Source organism: Clytia hemisphaerica, unplaced genomic scaffold (genome assembly GCF_902728285.1).
Source record: "Clytia hemisphaerica strain Z4C2 unplaced genomic scaffold, Clytia hemisphaerica genome assembly, whole genome shotgun sequence".
NCBI classification, from domain to species: domain Eukaryota; kingdom Metazoa; phylum Cnidaria; class Hydrozoa; order Leptothecata; family Clytiidae; genus Clytia; species Clytia hemisphaerica.
Genome location: NW_027103595.1, coordinates 1,011,449 through 1,027,362, shown reverse-complemented (window position 1 = coordinate 1,027,362; position 15,914 = coordinate 1,011,449). Strand labels below are relative to the sequence as shown.

At 34.5% G+C, this 15,914-nt stretch overlaps 1 protein-coding gene and 1 long non-coding RNA gene across 2 annotated transcripts; one reads left to right on the top strand and one right to left on the bottom strand.

Moving 5' to 3' along the window:
- Positions 1-3,122, bottom strand: LOC136801626 (uncharacterized). Its single transcript, XR_010845883.1, has 3 exons — positions 2,928-3,122; positions 2,185-2,205; positions 1-135 (listed from the first exon to the last, which is right to left on the bottom strand). It is a non-coding gene; the product is annotated as an uncharacterized lncRNA (long non-coding RNA).
- A 7,287-nt stretch (positions 3,123-10,409) lies between these two features.
- Positions 10,410-15,914, top strand: LOC136801624 (ATP synthase subunit d, mitochondrial-like). The gene is made up of 6 exons (XM_067058265.1): positions 10,410-10,597; positions 14,117-14,213; positions 14,584-14,655; positions 14,956-15,018; positions 15,330-15,371; positions 15,756-15,914. Exons 1-6 carry the CDS (start codon positions 10,470-10,472, stop codon positions 15,831-15,833), a joined length of 480 nt encoding a protein of 159 aa, XP_066914366.1. The 5' UTR covers positions 10,410-10,469; the 3' UTR covers positions 15,834-15,914.

Below are 15,914 nucleotides of genomic sequence, written 5' to 3'. Positions count from 1 at the left end.
TTTTGTAATTTTTCATATTATTCTATTCCTGAATAAAAATGTGTAGTAAATACACTCGAAATTACAAACTAATACAGCTGATGTCACGATCTGATATTTAATGGTCTGAAGGTTGGTTCCATGGGTTCAATGTTTCTGAAAAATAGAATAATAAGATATCAAGAAGACGAATATAAAGAGGGAGAGAAAGTGCCTGCTTCGAAACAGTAAAAAAGAATGACAAATTTCAACAAGCAATATGCTGAATGGACCTACCTGATGATTAAAGTTAGATAGCAATGCGAAAAGAAAAATCAGTCAGAAAATATAGCGTTTAGCGAAAATACACAACACAATAAATTCATCATTGATTGTTGATGGGGGGAGAGGGAAGGGTTGTAGGGAAATAATAAATAGGAAGTTATGGTCGCAAAAATCAGTTTTATTGACAATTGAATCATGCTTGATAATGAGCATTGTTATGAATAATGTTTTTGTGTGAAAAGCATAGAAATATAAGTAAACTAAACCGGAAAAAAATTTTTCTCAAAAATACAACTCGGCCATGTTTTGAGCATTGCGAATACGCATCTTTCTGCAAAAAATCAGAAAAAAATAAAAATGAAAATTCGAGAAAATATCAAAAAACCAGTTTTTCCGGCATATTTCCGGCATTTTCGGCATGAAATGAATTTTTTTTCGAAAATCGGGCTCTGTCACAATTTAGGTATTGACATTTTGCATCAGTGTGCAAAATTTCATAAAAAAATATAAAGTACAGCTCAAAAGAAAAACCGTTTTTCCGGCGAAAATCGGCTGTTCCGGCGATTTTTAGAAAGTTCCGGCTTCAAAAATCAAATTTTATTGAAAATTGAAACATGCTTAATGGTGGGCATTGCTATTAATAATGTTTTTGAATGAAAAAAACAACCAATTATATGGAAAAAATCCAATGAAAATCCAGAAAAACGGCGATTTCCGGCATATTTCCGGCATTTTCGGCCGGAAAAAATTCTTTCTCAAGAATTGGACTAGGCCATGTTTTGGGTATTGTTAATACGCATCTTTGAGCAAAAAATCCGAAAAAACTAATGATGAAATCTCGAGAAAATGCCGAAAAACCAGTTTTTCCGGCATATTTCCGCCATTTTCGGCCGGAAAAATTTTTTTTTCGAAAATCGGGCTCCGCTACATTTTTGGCATTGCCATTTTGCATCATTGTGCAAAAAATCATGAAAGTCTGTCAAGTATAATTCGAAAAAATGAAGGATATCTGTTTTACGCCGGTTTTCGGCTGTTCCGGCAATTTTTAAGGAGTTCCGGATTGAACAAATTATTTTATTGAAAATTAAATGATGCAAAGTTTTGGGCATCACCATAGAGAACTTTTTTCTGTAAAAAAACGGTCAAATAAGTTGAAAAAGTGTCACGGAAATACGAAAAAATGGCGATTTCCGGCACATTTCCGGCACATTTCCGGTTCTACAGGCCGGAAAAAATTTTTTTTCGGAAAACGGTTTTCAACATCTTTTCGGCAGTACTAACGCGCCTCTATGTACAAAAAATCAGAAAAAACTAATGATAGAATCTCGAGAAAATCCCCAAAAACCGCTTTTTCCGGGACATTTCCGGACCTGGCGACCGGAAAAATTTTTTTTTCGAAAATCGGGCTCCGTCACATTTTGGGCATTGCCATTTTGCACCATTGTGCAAAAAATTAGAAAAAACTAATGAGCCGATCCCGAGAAAAGCTGGCAACAGACGAACGGACGGACGAACGGACAAGGGTTAATTTAAAGGACTACCTTAGGGTAGGTCCAAAAAGAACGACAAATAGACGATATCGACTTTCCGAATTCTCCCCGAATGATTACCCATGATGCATTGCGCAAAATAATTCACGTACGATATTGAATTTGCGTGAATTTTTTGCGCAATGCATCATGGGTAATCATTTGGGGAGAATTCGGAAGGCCGATATCGTTTATTAGCTCTCACCAAAATTTAAAAAGTTTGACCGAATTCGCCAAAAGAAGTTCCCGCCAATATTAAAAATTTTCACGATTTTTGCTGCTCTTAGTTCTTGTCAAAATAAGTTCCCTTTATGTACACAAGAAACTTAAATTAAAGTTCCTTCATGTACATAAGTTTCAAACAGGCAATAATAATGTTTAAAATAAAGTCAATTTAAAATGAAAGTCTTACTTGATGCTTGTCTATCTTTATCTGAAGAAAAAGAAACAGAAAAAGAAAATATCAAATACCAAAATTTTTTCATTGGTCATGCTTTTTAGAGCCTGGTTTTGGGAAGGTGACCATTTTCCGATTAAAAAGATTGTTGTTAAAATAGCCTTATGAGCTTATGGATAGTGACCTTTTTGGCCATCACCAATGGTTTACTCAGAAATTGATAAAAATAATCAGGGGTCTTAGCAAGGCAATGAAAAATCGACAGACAAAAATTTTGGCTAAGATTTAAAATGTCTAGAAAAATAAGAATCCTTTGTAACAAAAAATAGACAGTGATCTAACGTCAGTTACTAAGATAGCATATAGCCTTGGAGAGTAATTGGAGCAAAGGTTACAATCAGGGTCATAATATATTGGCACTTTTGGCTAATTTACAATTTTTCGAAAATTGAAGTTCGAGCGAGAATGTCAATTTTTAGGCCTTCAACTTGATTTCATCAAGTATTTCGATCTGGGAGGGATTTATGGGTTTCTAGGCTATATTTCAAGCCCTACTAGACCATTTTTGAACTTTTGGATCCTCACATCCTAAGGTCCTAAGTCTTAAGTTTAGCGTTAAAACTCAGAGTTAAAACTCTACCCTTCGAACCTACTTTAGAGCACTTACAAATCGATTGTGGTTTCAAAACACCCCGGTGAATTTCCCTTTTGTGCCAAATATTTTGTCCCTGATTGTAGAAAAAAAGAATATTCCTTACCAGTGACTGGGATCTTGTAGACGGTATAAGCGGTCAAACCGAAAGCCACATGAACAAAAAATAATTTTTCCCATAATGCTTTTCTATTCATGCGAATAGTGGCAACAATTTGTGGGAAAAGTGGTGGTGCAGTCATTTTGATTTTTGTTTTTTATTATTTGACAGCTAAAAATGAACAATAAGAGATATTCTGTTATCACTGTTCGATTTATTATGGGGCCCTCCCAGGCCAGCAGCCTTGAATAGGCTTTTTCGGTTGTGTGAATGCATGAAAATTGATAAAGAATGTGAATTGAAAAAAACTTAGGAGAACGTGAAAATCCACTTTTTGATTGCGTGAATGCATGAATCTGCAATATTGTGTTTAAATACGTGAATTTTTCATAAGATACTTTTATAATTGGTCAATTCCAGTAATAAAAATGACGCGTTCTTTAGAAAAAGTAACAAAGTTTTTTCATTACTAGTTAACGACCAACCAAATCAAAAAGCGCGTCCCAAATTTTTTTTCCATCGATTATGCTGTGTGAATTTCCCAATTTTAGCAATTGAGGGTGAATTGAGGGTCTGCTGGGGGCCTCTATTATGAAGCGTTTTCCTGGAATTTCCCTGGAGTTGTCTCTGATTCAGTAAAACAAGGTCACTAACTTCTGCCAAACCCATGTGAGTGAAATCAACCAACAAGGGGAATCCTGGATAGGCACAGTTCACAGCTTCGTAGGTAGTTCAAGCCTGGTTTGGAAGCTAGATGAAATTTAATTTCAACTTTTGAATTATTATAGAAGAATTAAATGTTGTTCAAATTCCTCAACACAGGGTTTTGAGAAAGGTTTTGCATCAATGGCATCAGTGAAGGCAATAATTTTGCATCTATAAATGAGGGGGTTCAGAACAATGTTTTGATTTGAAATAAGACGCCATTTCCCATACTATTCCCAGGAGAATATTTTACAGTCAGCTGAATAAGGATTATTCTTTTCTGGAATATAATTAATTTTGGTTTTCAAGAGAAGCAAAATCAATCTTTCTTCTACAAGATTACACTTTAATCTGTTTTAACATAATGCCAAATATCCATTTAAAGTTTTATATTAGTACTATCTTTTTGCATTGGTTTTCCTATAGGAAATCATAGATGAAGTCTCACCACGGCAAATTTGCTGCTATTGTATCTACATATAATCCAAGACGGCAGATGAAATGATGACTCATTTGAGATGTATGTTCATGAGAAGTATATTATTTTTTAGATAAAATTCAGGAATAAACCTTGTGTGATGACCATATTTTTGGTAAATAAAATTCAGACTCTTCCATTCCATACAATATTGATAACTTTTTCCAATCAATGACTACTCAATAACCAATCGATGGATTGAATATTGATGGATTCTGATAATTTGATAATCAGGATAGTCGTTTGGGAGAATGCAACAGTCTTTTAAATAACTAAATAACTAATCACTTGAAAACTAGAAAAAATTATATTCCCTCATCTCTTAGAATAGGCACTTAAAAAAACCATAGCATTAGACATTAATTCAAGCCAAAAAATCACCAGCTGCAGTATCTCTGCTTTTATGACTAGGGCACACGTGTTTTGGTATCGATTCCAGCCAAGCCATTTTTTAACATTCTACAGAAATCTACGCTTGAAAAATCAAAACATTGATACATGATCAAATTTATTAAACTTTGCTAAATTAAAACACGGGAAAATATCATGTGATGTATGACCACGGGGTAAACATAAACTTTAAAGCCAGCTGAGGGAAAGGAAACGGTTTTGAAGAACCAAATATCCAGACGGTCTGAGACGGATAAGATCGATCAAAAATTAACTAATTTATAATCGTTGACTAGCTATCGATTGCTATCAATCCAATCAATTAATAATCGATGTTTTTTTATCGATTATCAATGATTGGAATGAAATTCTCCTCTATGCTTACAAACTTTCACAAGCAGAAACTTTTGTGATTTTCACAAATTTTGGCCTTTTTTGCAAAAGTATATGTCTTTGGAAATTCTTAACGGCAATTCACAAAAGTTTAAGCTCGCGGAAAATTCTCAAAAAAATTGGAAACCTTGAAATACTAATACATATCAAATTTTCGGCATTTTCTTATCCTTGAATCCCTTTAACTGTCTTTATGGAATTTAAGGAATATTTATTTGTCACTTTTAAGGCAATTTTTATTCGTAAATTCTTTTAACTTTTGATAGGAAGATTTCCAAAGCATGTTTTTCACCTCAATTTTCAAAGAGCATTTCATGCTCTTTCTGCTGGAGCCATCAGATTTTGAATATTTTCAAAAAAATAATATTTTGGCCAGGTGGAAAAATTTGGTGTTACTGTTTTTTAAAAATTAAGTTTTAGATCCTCTAAGGACCGTATGTGCCAAGTTTCATGCTTTTATCACCATCTGAAGTATCCTTACGTTTTTATGTGCTAGCAGACCTCACTACCAAGGGGTCTTCGACAAAAAACTTTCGAATTTTTTTAAAGCTTCGAACCCCCTCCCCCCTTGCTCTTATCGGCCAAAATTTTTCGAAATCAACTTTTACATCTTCGAAAACAAAATTTTCTCTCGCCTTCCCATCCGTCTTCGTTGAGTTTTTGTCTATTTGCACCATATTGAGTTTGTTCATACCCGCATTGATATTGTTAAAATCAAAACGGAAGTTAAAAAGACACGATGAAGCAGAGGCTACAGTAATCAATTTTAATGACTTTTTTGACTAATGACCAAGTTAAAAAATTTTAATTTTTTTATATTTGAGTATTAAAAAGGCATGCATTCAAATAATAAAGGTTTAAAATTTTCCGCTGGGCTAGTTAGTAAAATAGCTCAAATAGGCTCTGTGGCAAGCCTGAAAACAGAAGGGAGAGAAATCATGAAAAGGACCAAAAAAAAGTTTTTCCCGGCCAGCCGCATGACTTTTTTTTTTCGTCACCCTGTGGACTGGAAACGAAAAATTTTTTAGGGTCGGCCTAAGTTCGATTTAGTTCGATAAGTGTTTTTTGTTCGATGAAGTTCGATTTATGTTCGATGAGTTTGATTTAAGTTCGATGTGGTTTGATGAAAGTTCCATGTGGTTGGATGATTGTGTCGGATTGATTCTACTTTTCTTTACCTTTCAGAAAATTACGAGGCTGTTTAATCAAAACGCAGGCACTGTATCTTCACTCATTATTGATCATTTGAAATAATATATAAAATCTTTTTTTTTTACAAATCTAACGACCAACCAAATCTTAAAAGAGCTTGTACTAAAAGCTCCAGCTTGTCCCATCCGATGGGATAGATATAGGATGGCCCGCGAGAATGGCCTGTGGGCGGCCGCCAATACGCCTTTGAAATATAAATAAAATATTGGGCGACAAGGTATAAATCGATTTAACCGAACCAATCAAACTTCATCGATCTTAATCGAACTGATCTAACCTCAATACACCTTATCGGAAATTCCACCTCCTCGCGTTGTTGCTACGCAACACTTTTTGGGAGGTAAACACAGCGCGATATTGCGGTTTTCAGGCAAAAAGCCTTACAAAACACCCAAAATATTGATGCCAAAAGAGCCTCCAAATCAACTGAAGAACCACCGAAGTTGTTGTTTTTCTCTTTCTTATAGCGTCTGCTAGCATCTTGAAAGCTTTATTTTGTTTGTTTTTTTCAAATTCAGTGTATTTTTAGGAACATATAAACAAGCCAAATATAAGCAAATGAGTTCTTGTTTTACGCGGGAACTTTTAGCGCTACTCGCGCTGCCATTGGTCTCATTTATGTTTACCTCCCAATTTCAATGGATCCATTTAGCGCAATTGTTTTTGTGGAATTTCCGATAAGGTGTATCGGATTCATCAAACTGCGATCGAACTATAATCGTATAATCAAACAGTCATCGAACTTTACAAAAGTTTTCCCAGTTTGATAGGTGTTCGATTAGTTCGATAATAGAACAGTTCGATTGACACCGCTTGGGGATTGTGCGATTGCTTGAGGAATTTCAAAAATTGAGGTTTTTGGTGGGAAAATAAAAAAGGTTCCAATCTTAGCAACCGACCGACCAGGGAAGCAATAATTACAAGGTCTCAAAGGAAGGTTGTCTATTGCTCATTCCGACATCGACTTTTTATTTCTTCCTATCTTCTCTGAGGCTTCTTTCTGACCCACTGGGTACTTTTCTAGCTTATTTACTATGTTTTCTGACTATTCCAGGGTGTAGAGGCAGGCAGGCTGGACACAGATTAAGGGTCGGTTTGGAACACGCACACAATAATGCATTGAAGTTGATTGATGTATTGTGTTGACAGAGTTCAAACTAAAAGTACAAAATGAAAATGATAAATATTTTGAGCTAAAATGACAAATCCTTGACTAAATATGACAAAATATCCTAGATATCCTCAAATGCTCGTGATAAACCTCTAAAATCTATCAAAATGTGAACAAATCATAGAGACAAAATGACAAGAAAATATGACTGACATGAGCTAATTCCAAAGGAAATTTTTAGGTAAATTCTATACCTGAAAATTGTACTGAAAATTCTATGGTTATCCTAACTTAAAGAGAGACACTGAGAACCAAAATCCTAGACAAAACCACAGAAAAACAAAAGAACCAAAACTCACCGGCTGGCCTATGAGTGTGTGCTGTGAAATGCCATGCCAATAATTCAATGAAAATTGATGAAGTATAACTTGAAATTCATTGACTTAAATTCCAAATTTGAAAATCAAAAATAGTGACTTTTTCTCTGACTTCCCTCAACATACATCCTTCTACAAAGATGTTCTGTCAGAAATGTGAAAATCAGAAAACGTGAAAACTCTCTGATCAAAATTGAAACAATTAAAAATGCGTAAAAAGATAATTGCTTTATGCTAATTATAAGAAAATATGTTTTCTCTAAGAAATATGCGATCTTTTTATAAGATCAAAGTTCATTAACACGAAGGTAAAATGAATTTTTCCAATTTTTTAAATATTTTTAAAAATATTTTTGTGTACAGTTCAGCACAGTTTAGTAATAAAATTATATTATTTTGCAGATTAATGTACTAAATTCGACTAGGTTTGTAACAATGACCCCATTTTGGTAAATTTAAAGCCGTAAAAGGGCAAAAAATGGGTGGTATCTATGTTAAATTGCTCAAAATAATTTTAGTACATGCGTACTAAAATAACATTCGAAAAATAGGTACTCACATACTCAATACATACTCATGTATGTCTTACATTTTAGTACTGACCCCCCCTGACTATTCTAAAGTGTTTTAACTGACCTTGAATTATCGACCCGACCGGGGTTCGAACCCACCAAATGAAAGAACTTCTGATCAGAAACCCAGCGCGCTATCCGTTGAGCCACACTCGCACAGCAAAACATAAAATTTGAAAATACTTATAGAATGACAAAAAAGACGGGGGTAATGTTATTATAATATGAGTAAAATTGCCCCTTTTTTAACCTGACTGAAATTCGAGCCGTTACTAGCAACCCTGTGGGGCCCAAGGCGCCGAGTATGCACCCGGCACAGTGACAAGGCGTTACTACCAATCCTGACCTAAGCAATTCCAAACAACAAAACCCCCGGAAAATTTTAAATGTCGGAATGAGCATTAGACAACCTTCTTTTGAGACCTTGTAATTATTGTTTCCCGACCGACCAACCGACCCATTTTTCAAAGCTTCTAGGACACGAACCAAACAATCAATTGGGCCTGGCCTATCAGCCCAATCAATCCAGGCGGTGTCAATCGAACTGTTCGATTACCGAACTAATCGAACTTAATTGAACCCTATCGAACGATAGCTGTTCGATTACCAAACCCAATCGAACACCTATCGAACCGGGAAAACTTTCGTAAAGTTCGATGACTGTTCGATTATACGATTATAGTTCGATCAGTTCGATTAAGATCAATGAAGTTCGATTAAATCGATTTATACCTTGCCGCCCAATTTTTTATTTATATTCCGAGGGCGTATTGGCTGCCGCCCACAGGCCATTCTCGCGGACCATCCTATATCTATCCCATCTTATACTTCAGTATCCCATCTAGACAAGCTGGAGCTTTTACAAGTTCTTTGGTCGTTTAATTCGTAAAAAAAAAGATTTTAATTTTTATTGTTGGTGCCGAAGAAACTTATCTCAGGACAGGAAATGGATACTCAATCGCTCCGATAAATGGTATATAGAAACGATAGGCTAGAACAAAAAAATACAAAACTACTTTAGAAAAATGTACAAAACTATAGAAAATCTTTAATCCCAGGTACTGTAGAACAGAAAAAGACACTCAAAGAAACAAATGAACTAAACTGAAATCTAATATACTAATGCCAAATAAATAAAATATACTTACTAAATTAACAATGTTTTGGGGCTAGAAGCCGTCAGCAGTCACATTTAATCAAGTGTCAAAAATATCAAAACGTTTGTGAACTATATCACTTCATCATTCAACATCTCTCTTACAGTATTCAGATGTGAATGAATGATTTCTACTGACAACTTCTAGTTTTTATATTAATTACTAGATAATTACCGTATGTACAAATTAATTACTTTAATAAAAGAAAATGCGTAAAATAAACGGAACGTAATTCTCAAGACAAAATGAATGACACAAAAACAAAGGAAACCAAGAGCAACAGAAAACAAGACAAAAGAGACACAAAACAAAAAGACCAAAAGATGACGTAAACCAAGCAGGAGAGCAGCCAGGCTTCGCTGCCGTGCCTCGGCGCGGCAGTTACATTTATTACTTTATTACTTTATACAGAAGCATAACGGTGCCTGTGTTTTGATTAAACAACCTCGGAATTTTCTGAAAAGTAAAGAAAAGTAGAATCAATCCGACACAACCATCGAACCACATCCAACTTAAATTGAACGCATCAAACATCAATCGAACTTCATCGAACAAAGAAAACCCATCGAACTAAATCGAACTTATCAAGAAATTTTCGTAAAGTTCGATAGCTGTTCGATCGGGTTCGGTAATCGAACAGCTATCGTTCGATTTTGTTCGATAAAGTTCGATGGTTCGATAACGAAAATCGGTTCAATAGGGTTCGGTTGACACCGCCTGGATCAATGGCGATAAAAAATTTGAAAGTTTTTTGTCGAGGATACCCAGTGCCCCCACAAGAACATAAAGTTTATATAAATCAAACGGCGGATAAGATGCACGACTGGACTGATGAAGAGTTAAAGCAATTACATATCCAAGAGGTAAAAAACACCGAAGAAAAGATATCATATACCCTATACCTAAGCTAAACAATGCTAAAAAGCATGTACCTTTTCCTGCTCCGCTAAACGCCATTTTTCCAACTTCAAAATGGATTTGATCCATCCTTTTTTGCGGGAGATTTTATTTTAGTAATCGGACGTGTCGGAAAAGTCGGTGGTCGAACGCCGATGTCTTAGTTTGTTAAACCAGGGGCACAAAATATCATACTTCAAAGTCTGGTACATCACATCGAAGTTGAAACTGCAAATCTAATCGATCACCAGGAAAAATGGCTCAAGTTGGAAAAAGATTGGCCCAAAAAGCAGTTGACTGGACTCGCCTTGGTCAGAATATTCCCGCTGCAGCCACAGCCCAATTTAATGCATTTCGAAACCGACATGAAACTATCAAAGGAAGGTATGAATACTTTAAATTTACTTTACTTTTCAGATTATTATTCATGTCCTGGAAAAAAGTTCATTGCATTGCATTGGGGGTATTATAGTTCAAATATGATGATGCGTTTCCCGAGAATTTTATATGCAGAGTTAGGACTATACTATTGGGAAAAACTGTGTGTTTCCATTAGGGGCATTCAAAAAGTTCAAAATGTTCCTCATCACAAGGGTAGCCATTCCAGGGTCAAATTGAATCTATTCTGGTGGCAATCAAACCTAGTTCATCTTGTAGAGCTTCAAAAAAGAAAAAAAATGAGGGGTCATACACCTCCTAATGATAAGCGGTTCCGAAGATATTGAGATTTTGGTTCCGCTAAAATAGCACCTTTTTAGACATTTGAGGTTGACAATTTAGCCCAGAAATTGCATATAAAATGGCACTGAAATATGCTGCAAAAATTGAAAATTCAAGCTTTTGTATTGAGTCAGATATTCCAGATATCTTCATTTTGACTGCAGACTTTTATCAAATTCTTTTTGTAATGGCTTGCTAACACTTCAAGGAAGAAATAAAAAGACATGCAAAAAACAATAAAAACGTTATAAAGCGGAAGTTTAATTGCTAAACCTACCTATCTTTGTAATCAAAGCGCTGTGGAGGAAAAATTCCCCACTGCATATAAATAACTGTTTTAGGGTAAAAAAGGGTCGAATTTTTCAGTGGTATATACCACTCTCTATAATTCTAGTCCTCATTTTCACGCTGAAAATGCTTGCCAAAGTATGAAAAGTAAAAAATAATAACTATAATGAAAGAATTAATTTCAGAGAGTAGCACCATTGGATTTCTCAGGTATTTTCTGATAAATATGGAAAGTTTCACTGTCTGAACATTTTTTCCTCCGCAGCGCTTTGAAATCAAAGATGAGTTGTGAAATTTTTTGTGTCCCGCAGATCTAATTTTTCTAAAAATGGCCTTACTTGGAACGAATTTTTAGACAAAACTGTAAAATATCACACCTGCATATTATATATGGTTGGAAAGCTAAAAGAAAGCTCTAAATTACTCAAAAATAATTAATTTTATAGCTCAACTACCTTAAGGGGATTAATTTTCGCGGTAACTTATTTTCGCGAGACAATTTTTTTCGCGAAATAATTTAATTTTCGCGGGACTTATTTTCGCGAAGACGGGAATTCTAAATTTTCGCGAGGATTAAATTTCGCGAGTTTCGCGAGAAGTGGGCTTTTTCGAAAGTTCAAAACTAAAAAATCAAACAGTAGACCAATAAAAAACTTGCTTTTGTCTAAAGATATAACAAGTATTGTTGATGAAAACTCTCTGTCGTACCGATTGATATGTCTTTAATAGGTATAATTTTTCTGAAAACAAAGGGAAATTATGTCTAAAAAAACTTAATTTTCGCGAGGATTATATTTTGCGAATTTCGCGAATCCAAAGGTTTTTAAAATTTTCGCGGGGATTATATTTCGCGAATTTCGGAAAAACTTGCGAAATTCGCGAAATATAATCCCCTTAAGGTACACAAAGAACAATTGCTTGTCAAAGTTAGACCTAAAATTGAAGATTTTCATGAGCGTCAAATAAAAAACAAGCAAACCCGGAATGGCTAACAAGGGGGGAGGGGGTCAGTAAAATTAGCAAACAAAAACGAACGGGGGAAGGGGGTCAAGTCTCCATCTGTGTACATTCACTTTTCATCATGGGGGGGGGCTACCGTCGTGAAGTTGAGTAACTTGTATCAGTGGAGGGAAACTTGCATAGCCCTCAAATGAATTACCTGGCTGGTCATTGAAATACAAAGTGAAATCAAAACAAAACTGATTTACAAAATTTGTGGGTGGTAAAATGGATATATATCCTATCTTAATCAGTCAGACGCATCCTGGCAAATGAACGAGGTGAGCATTTGCATGGGGTATTCGTCACCCAGTGCAAATGAGATAGGACGTCTCAGGCTAAAAGCGTGAAAATGAATAAAAATGAACTTTAAACTGAAAACGGGAAAAAAGGAAGAAAACCGGGAACTTTATTTTTTCGTTAAAAGTTTCTTCAATCTTCGAAGACAAAATTGACCCATGGAAGAAAAATTTCATCTATGCAGTTCTTCAAAATGAAGCAACATTTTTCCAACCCGGTTCAATTGCGTGGGGTATTCAGTGCTATTACATCACTTTTGTTTTCGACCCCTTAAAGTATTTGCCACCAATCGCAAGTGAAAAATACCCCGTTCATTTGCCAGGATGCGCCGGACTGTTAATCATAAGTGATGTCATGCATAATTATGTTTAATACATTATTAAATTTGAGGTTATACGTCCAGCAGCCATCGAGAAATGTCTCACATAATCACACTTTTTCTTTGAATCAGTAACCAAAAATAATTGTTAATCTCCCAAATTATAATAATTGTTCAACAATTATTAGATAATTAGAGAGCCAAAATTTAAGGTATGATAAGATATCAGAATAACGTATATAATAATCATTTTCTTTGAATTTTCCTTGTCTAAATTCACTAATTATCTTGAAAGGATAAGGTAATTTTTTTTGAAACAAGAAATAGAAGTAAAACTAAAGATTTACGCCCTGGAAAATATTTAGATTGTTTCATTTTGTTCAATTATTGCAAACAGTCAGGGGGCAGTAAAAAGAACATGTGGGATTACTTATATCCAAAACAAAACACACAGTTTTTCCCAAGTTGGCTGATGTAGGTCTTTGTCTGTTGACATAAAAAAATCTGCAACACTAGCAGGACGCTCATTAAATGCATCCATAGTTGAGAAAATGAGCCTGAAAGAGCCTCCTGCAACTCAACCAAATAAAAATAGAAAATACAAAAACTTTATCTTTGCATAATAGCTAGAGAAGTCTTCAATATCTGATTCTCTTCTTCTAGAATGTTCTAGAAATCTATTCAAGGGCTACTTAGACTACACAATATATTGACAAACAATATTCGACAATATGGTTTGTAAACAATCCCCCTTTATTGTTGGAATATTGCAAATCGAGCTGACAATATATTGCGGACACCTTTTCAATATATTGTCGACATTCAGCAATATATCATCAATATATTGCCTGACAAAATATTGTGTAGTGTATGTAGCCCTTTAGAAATAGAATTAGATGAGAGTTGTTGACATATTAGACCAACCTATGGTACCATGGTACCATGAAGCCAATCTGAAATCTTACCCATGGATTTTCCTGAAAATGTTTAATTTCCCTCTCCTACATTAAGACATAGACACAGACTCAGGCATTCCAGAAGATATGCTTCTATTATTCCATATTTTGTTGAAAAAATTTCCTCAAGATTTCAGATTGTCTTCCCTTTTTTGCCTATGTCTTTGTATAGGAGAAGGAAATTAAATATTTTCAGGAAATAAAGTTGGAAGTTTGTGACAAAGCAGGAAGTTTGTGACAAAGCAGGGGGTTCTGCTTTATGATCTATAATATTTAAAGTGGCTTTTTAAAAATCTAATATAAAAAATTAATACATTTTAGTTTGAGCAAAACGCAACCCAAACCAACACCAATCAATTGGGAACATTATAGCAGCGTGGTCAAGAATAAAGCTCTTGTAGAAAAAATGCAAGCTGGTGTAAGTATTTTCTTTTAATACCAGTAAGTTAATTATATTACGATATCATACATGGAGGCTTAGAGGTTTAAGTTGAAAAACCGATGAATGTCATCTTTATAATGTCATATTATGACTTTATGATATTCTTGAGGGGCTTTGAGGAAATATTTTTGTTCTAATCTTACATGTTTCTAGTGTTTTCAAGCCAAAACTGAAATTTACAAACTGTGTGCCTCATTTTGGTAAAATAAACTTCTTTCTCAGAACCAAAGTTAGGGTATCTGCAAAGTAAAAAAATTTCTTCCACTTGAAAGACTGTAACTATGGCTACAGGGTGACAAGTATTTTTGATGCCTCTGTTTCAAATTTTATCATATTCTTGTTTTAGTACCAAAAAGTGAGTGTCCCATACCCAGAAGATGTTGAATCAGCATCGATTGCAGCTAAAGAAAAGGCTATTGTAAGAATTAAGTTTTTTCTGTTTTTATTAATGGACTTTCAAGCCAAATTTTCTGGACATAAATTGTTCCAGCTGTGGAGGAACGCTTTAATAAGGCATTGTTAACTTTAGGGACCATAAAACTTGTTCCAGTTCATCTTATCAATATTACTTGTACGAGTCTCAATCATTTAGAACACAAAAAGAGTAGTAAAAAGTATAGCTTTATAGCAGCCCTTCATAATTACTAGCGTCTGGCACCAGAACACACCAAAAAGTATTATTTTAGTTCTCTTCAAAATTCATTCATCTTTATTTTAGGAGGCTGAAATCGCACAAACATCCAAAATTACTAAAGACACGGTTGCCAAGCTTCAACAAGAGGTATTTTTGAAAGCACCTTTTTAGTTTAAATCCAGTTTGAATGTGAATTTTATACCTTATTTATCCAACCACGTTTGAGGGCAATTTGAGTTTAAAGAAAATTTTCCCATGGTATTCCCACGTTATTGGACGCTAATGTTATACCCTGTTCGAGCTTAAAAGATATATTCTTGGAAGTATATAAAATCTTTTTGGCGATTTTTTTGAAAACTTCATACCCTAAGCATCCCAAGACATATTGTGAAAGTAATCACTTTATTATATTAAATTTTTAAACCTAAATTAAAAATCTCCATTTTCATTTTTTGCAGATCGCCAAAATTCAAGCACAAAAACCATACGAAGAAATGACTGTAAGTTTTTCACTTTAACTTTTTCATCTGTGCCAGATTTTCAAAGTATACAGTATACAAAGTGAAAATAATCTGGTCATGCTATATGTTTGGATGTGGATAAGATACCTCTTTATCAAAATCTTGTACTACTTGATGTACTTTAGATTCGCGATCAGTAACTATCGCGATTTTGGCGAAAATTCTTAACGAGGCAATTCTAGGAAGGAAAATCTATAAAAATCTTCAAAATTTCCAAGTATCGAATATCTTGTCCTGAAATATTTGTCAGTTCTAAGCCATTATAGATTCGAAATTTTTACCCAGATTTGCATAACAATTTGGGCCTCGTGAAAGTTTTTACTTATCATAAGCTGTTTCATTGCATGATTATTATTCTTTTAGACTGACGAATATATGGAAGCCAACCCAGATCTGAAACGCGAAGCTGACAGAGAAATCAGCGAAATTGGATGGAGATAAACTGTTTAAAAAGTTTTTATTGTATATTTCTGTACGTCAATTGGAACTAAAAAAAAATATTAGTTGTTTACATAATAACAA

What these genes read in the sequence shown, in the direction of transcription:
- LOC136801624 (XM_067058265.1), top strand. Translation starts at nt 10,470, where the DNA reads ATGGCTCAAGTTGGAAAAAGATTGGCCCAAAAAGCAGTTGACTGGACT. An exon ending in CATGAAACTATCAAAGGAAG is followed by an intron (nt 10,598 to 14,116) that starts GTATGAATACTT and finishes AATACATTTTAG; the next exon opens with TTTGAGCAAAACGCAACCCA. An exon ending in AACCATACGAAGAAATGACT is followed by an intron (nt 15,372 to 15,755) that starts GTAAGTTTTTCA and finishes TTATTCTTTTAG; the next exon opens with ACTGACGAATATATGGAAGC.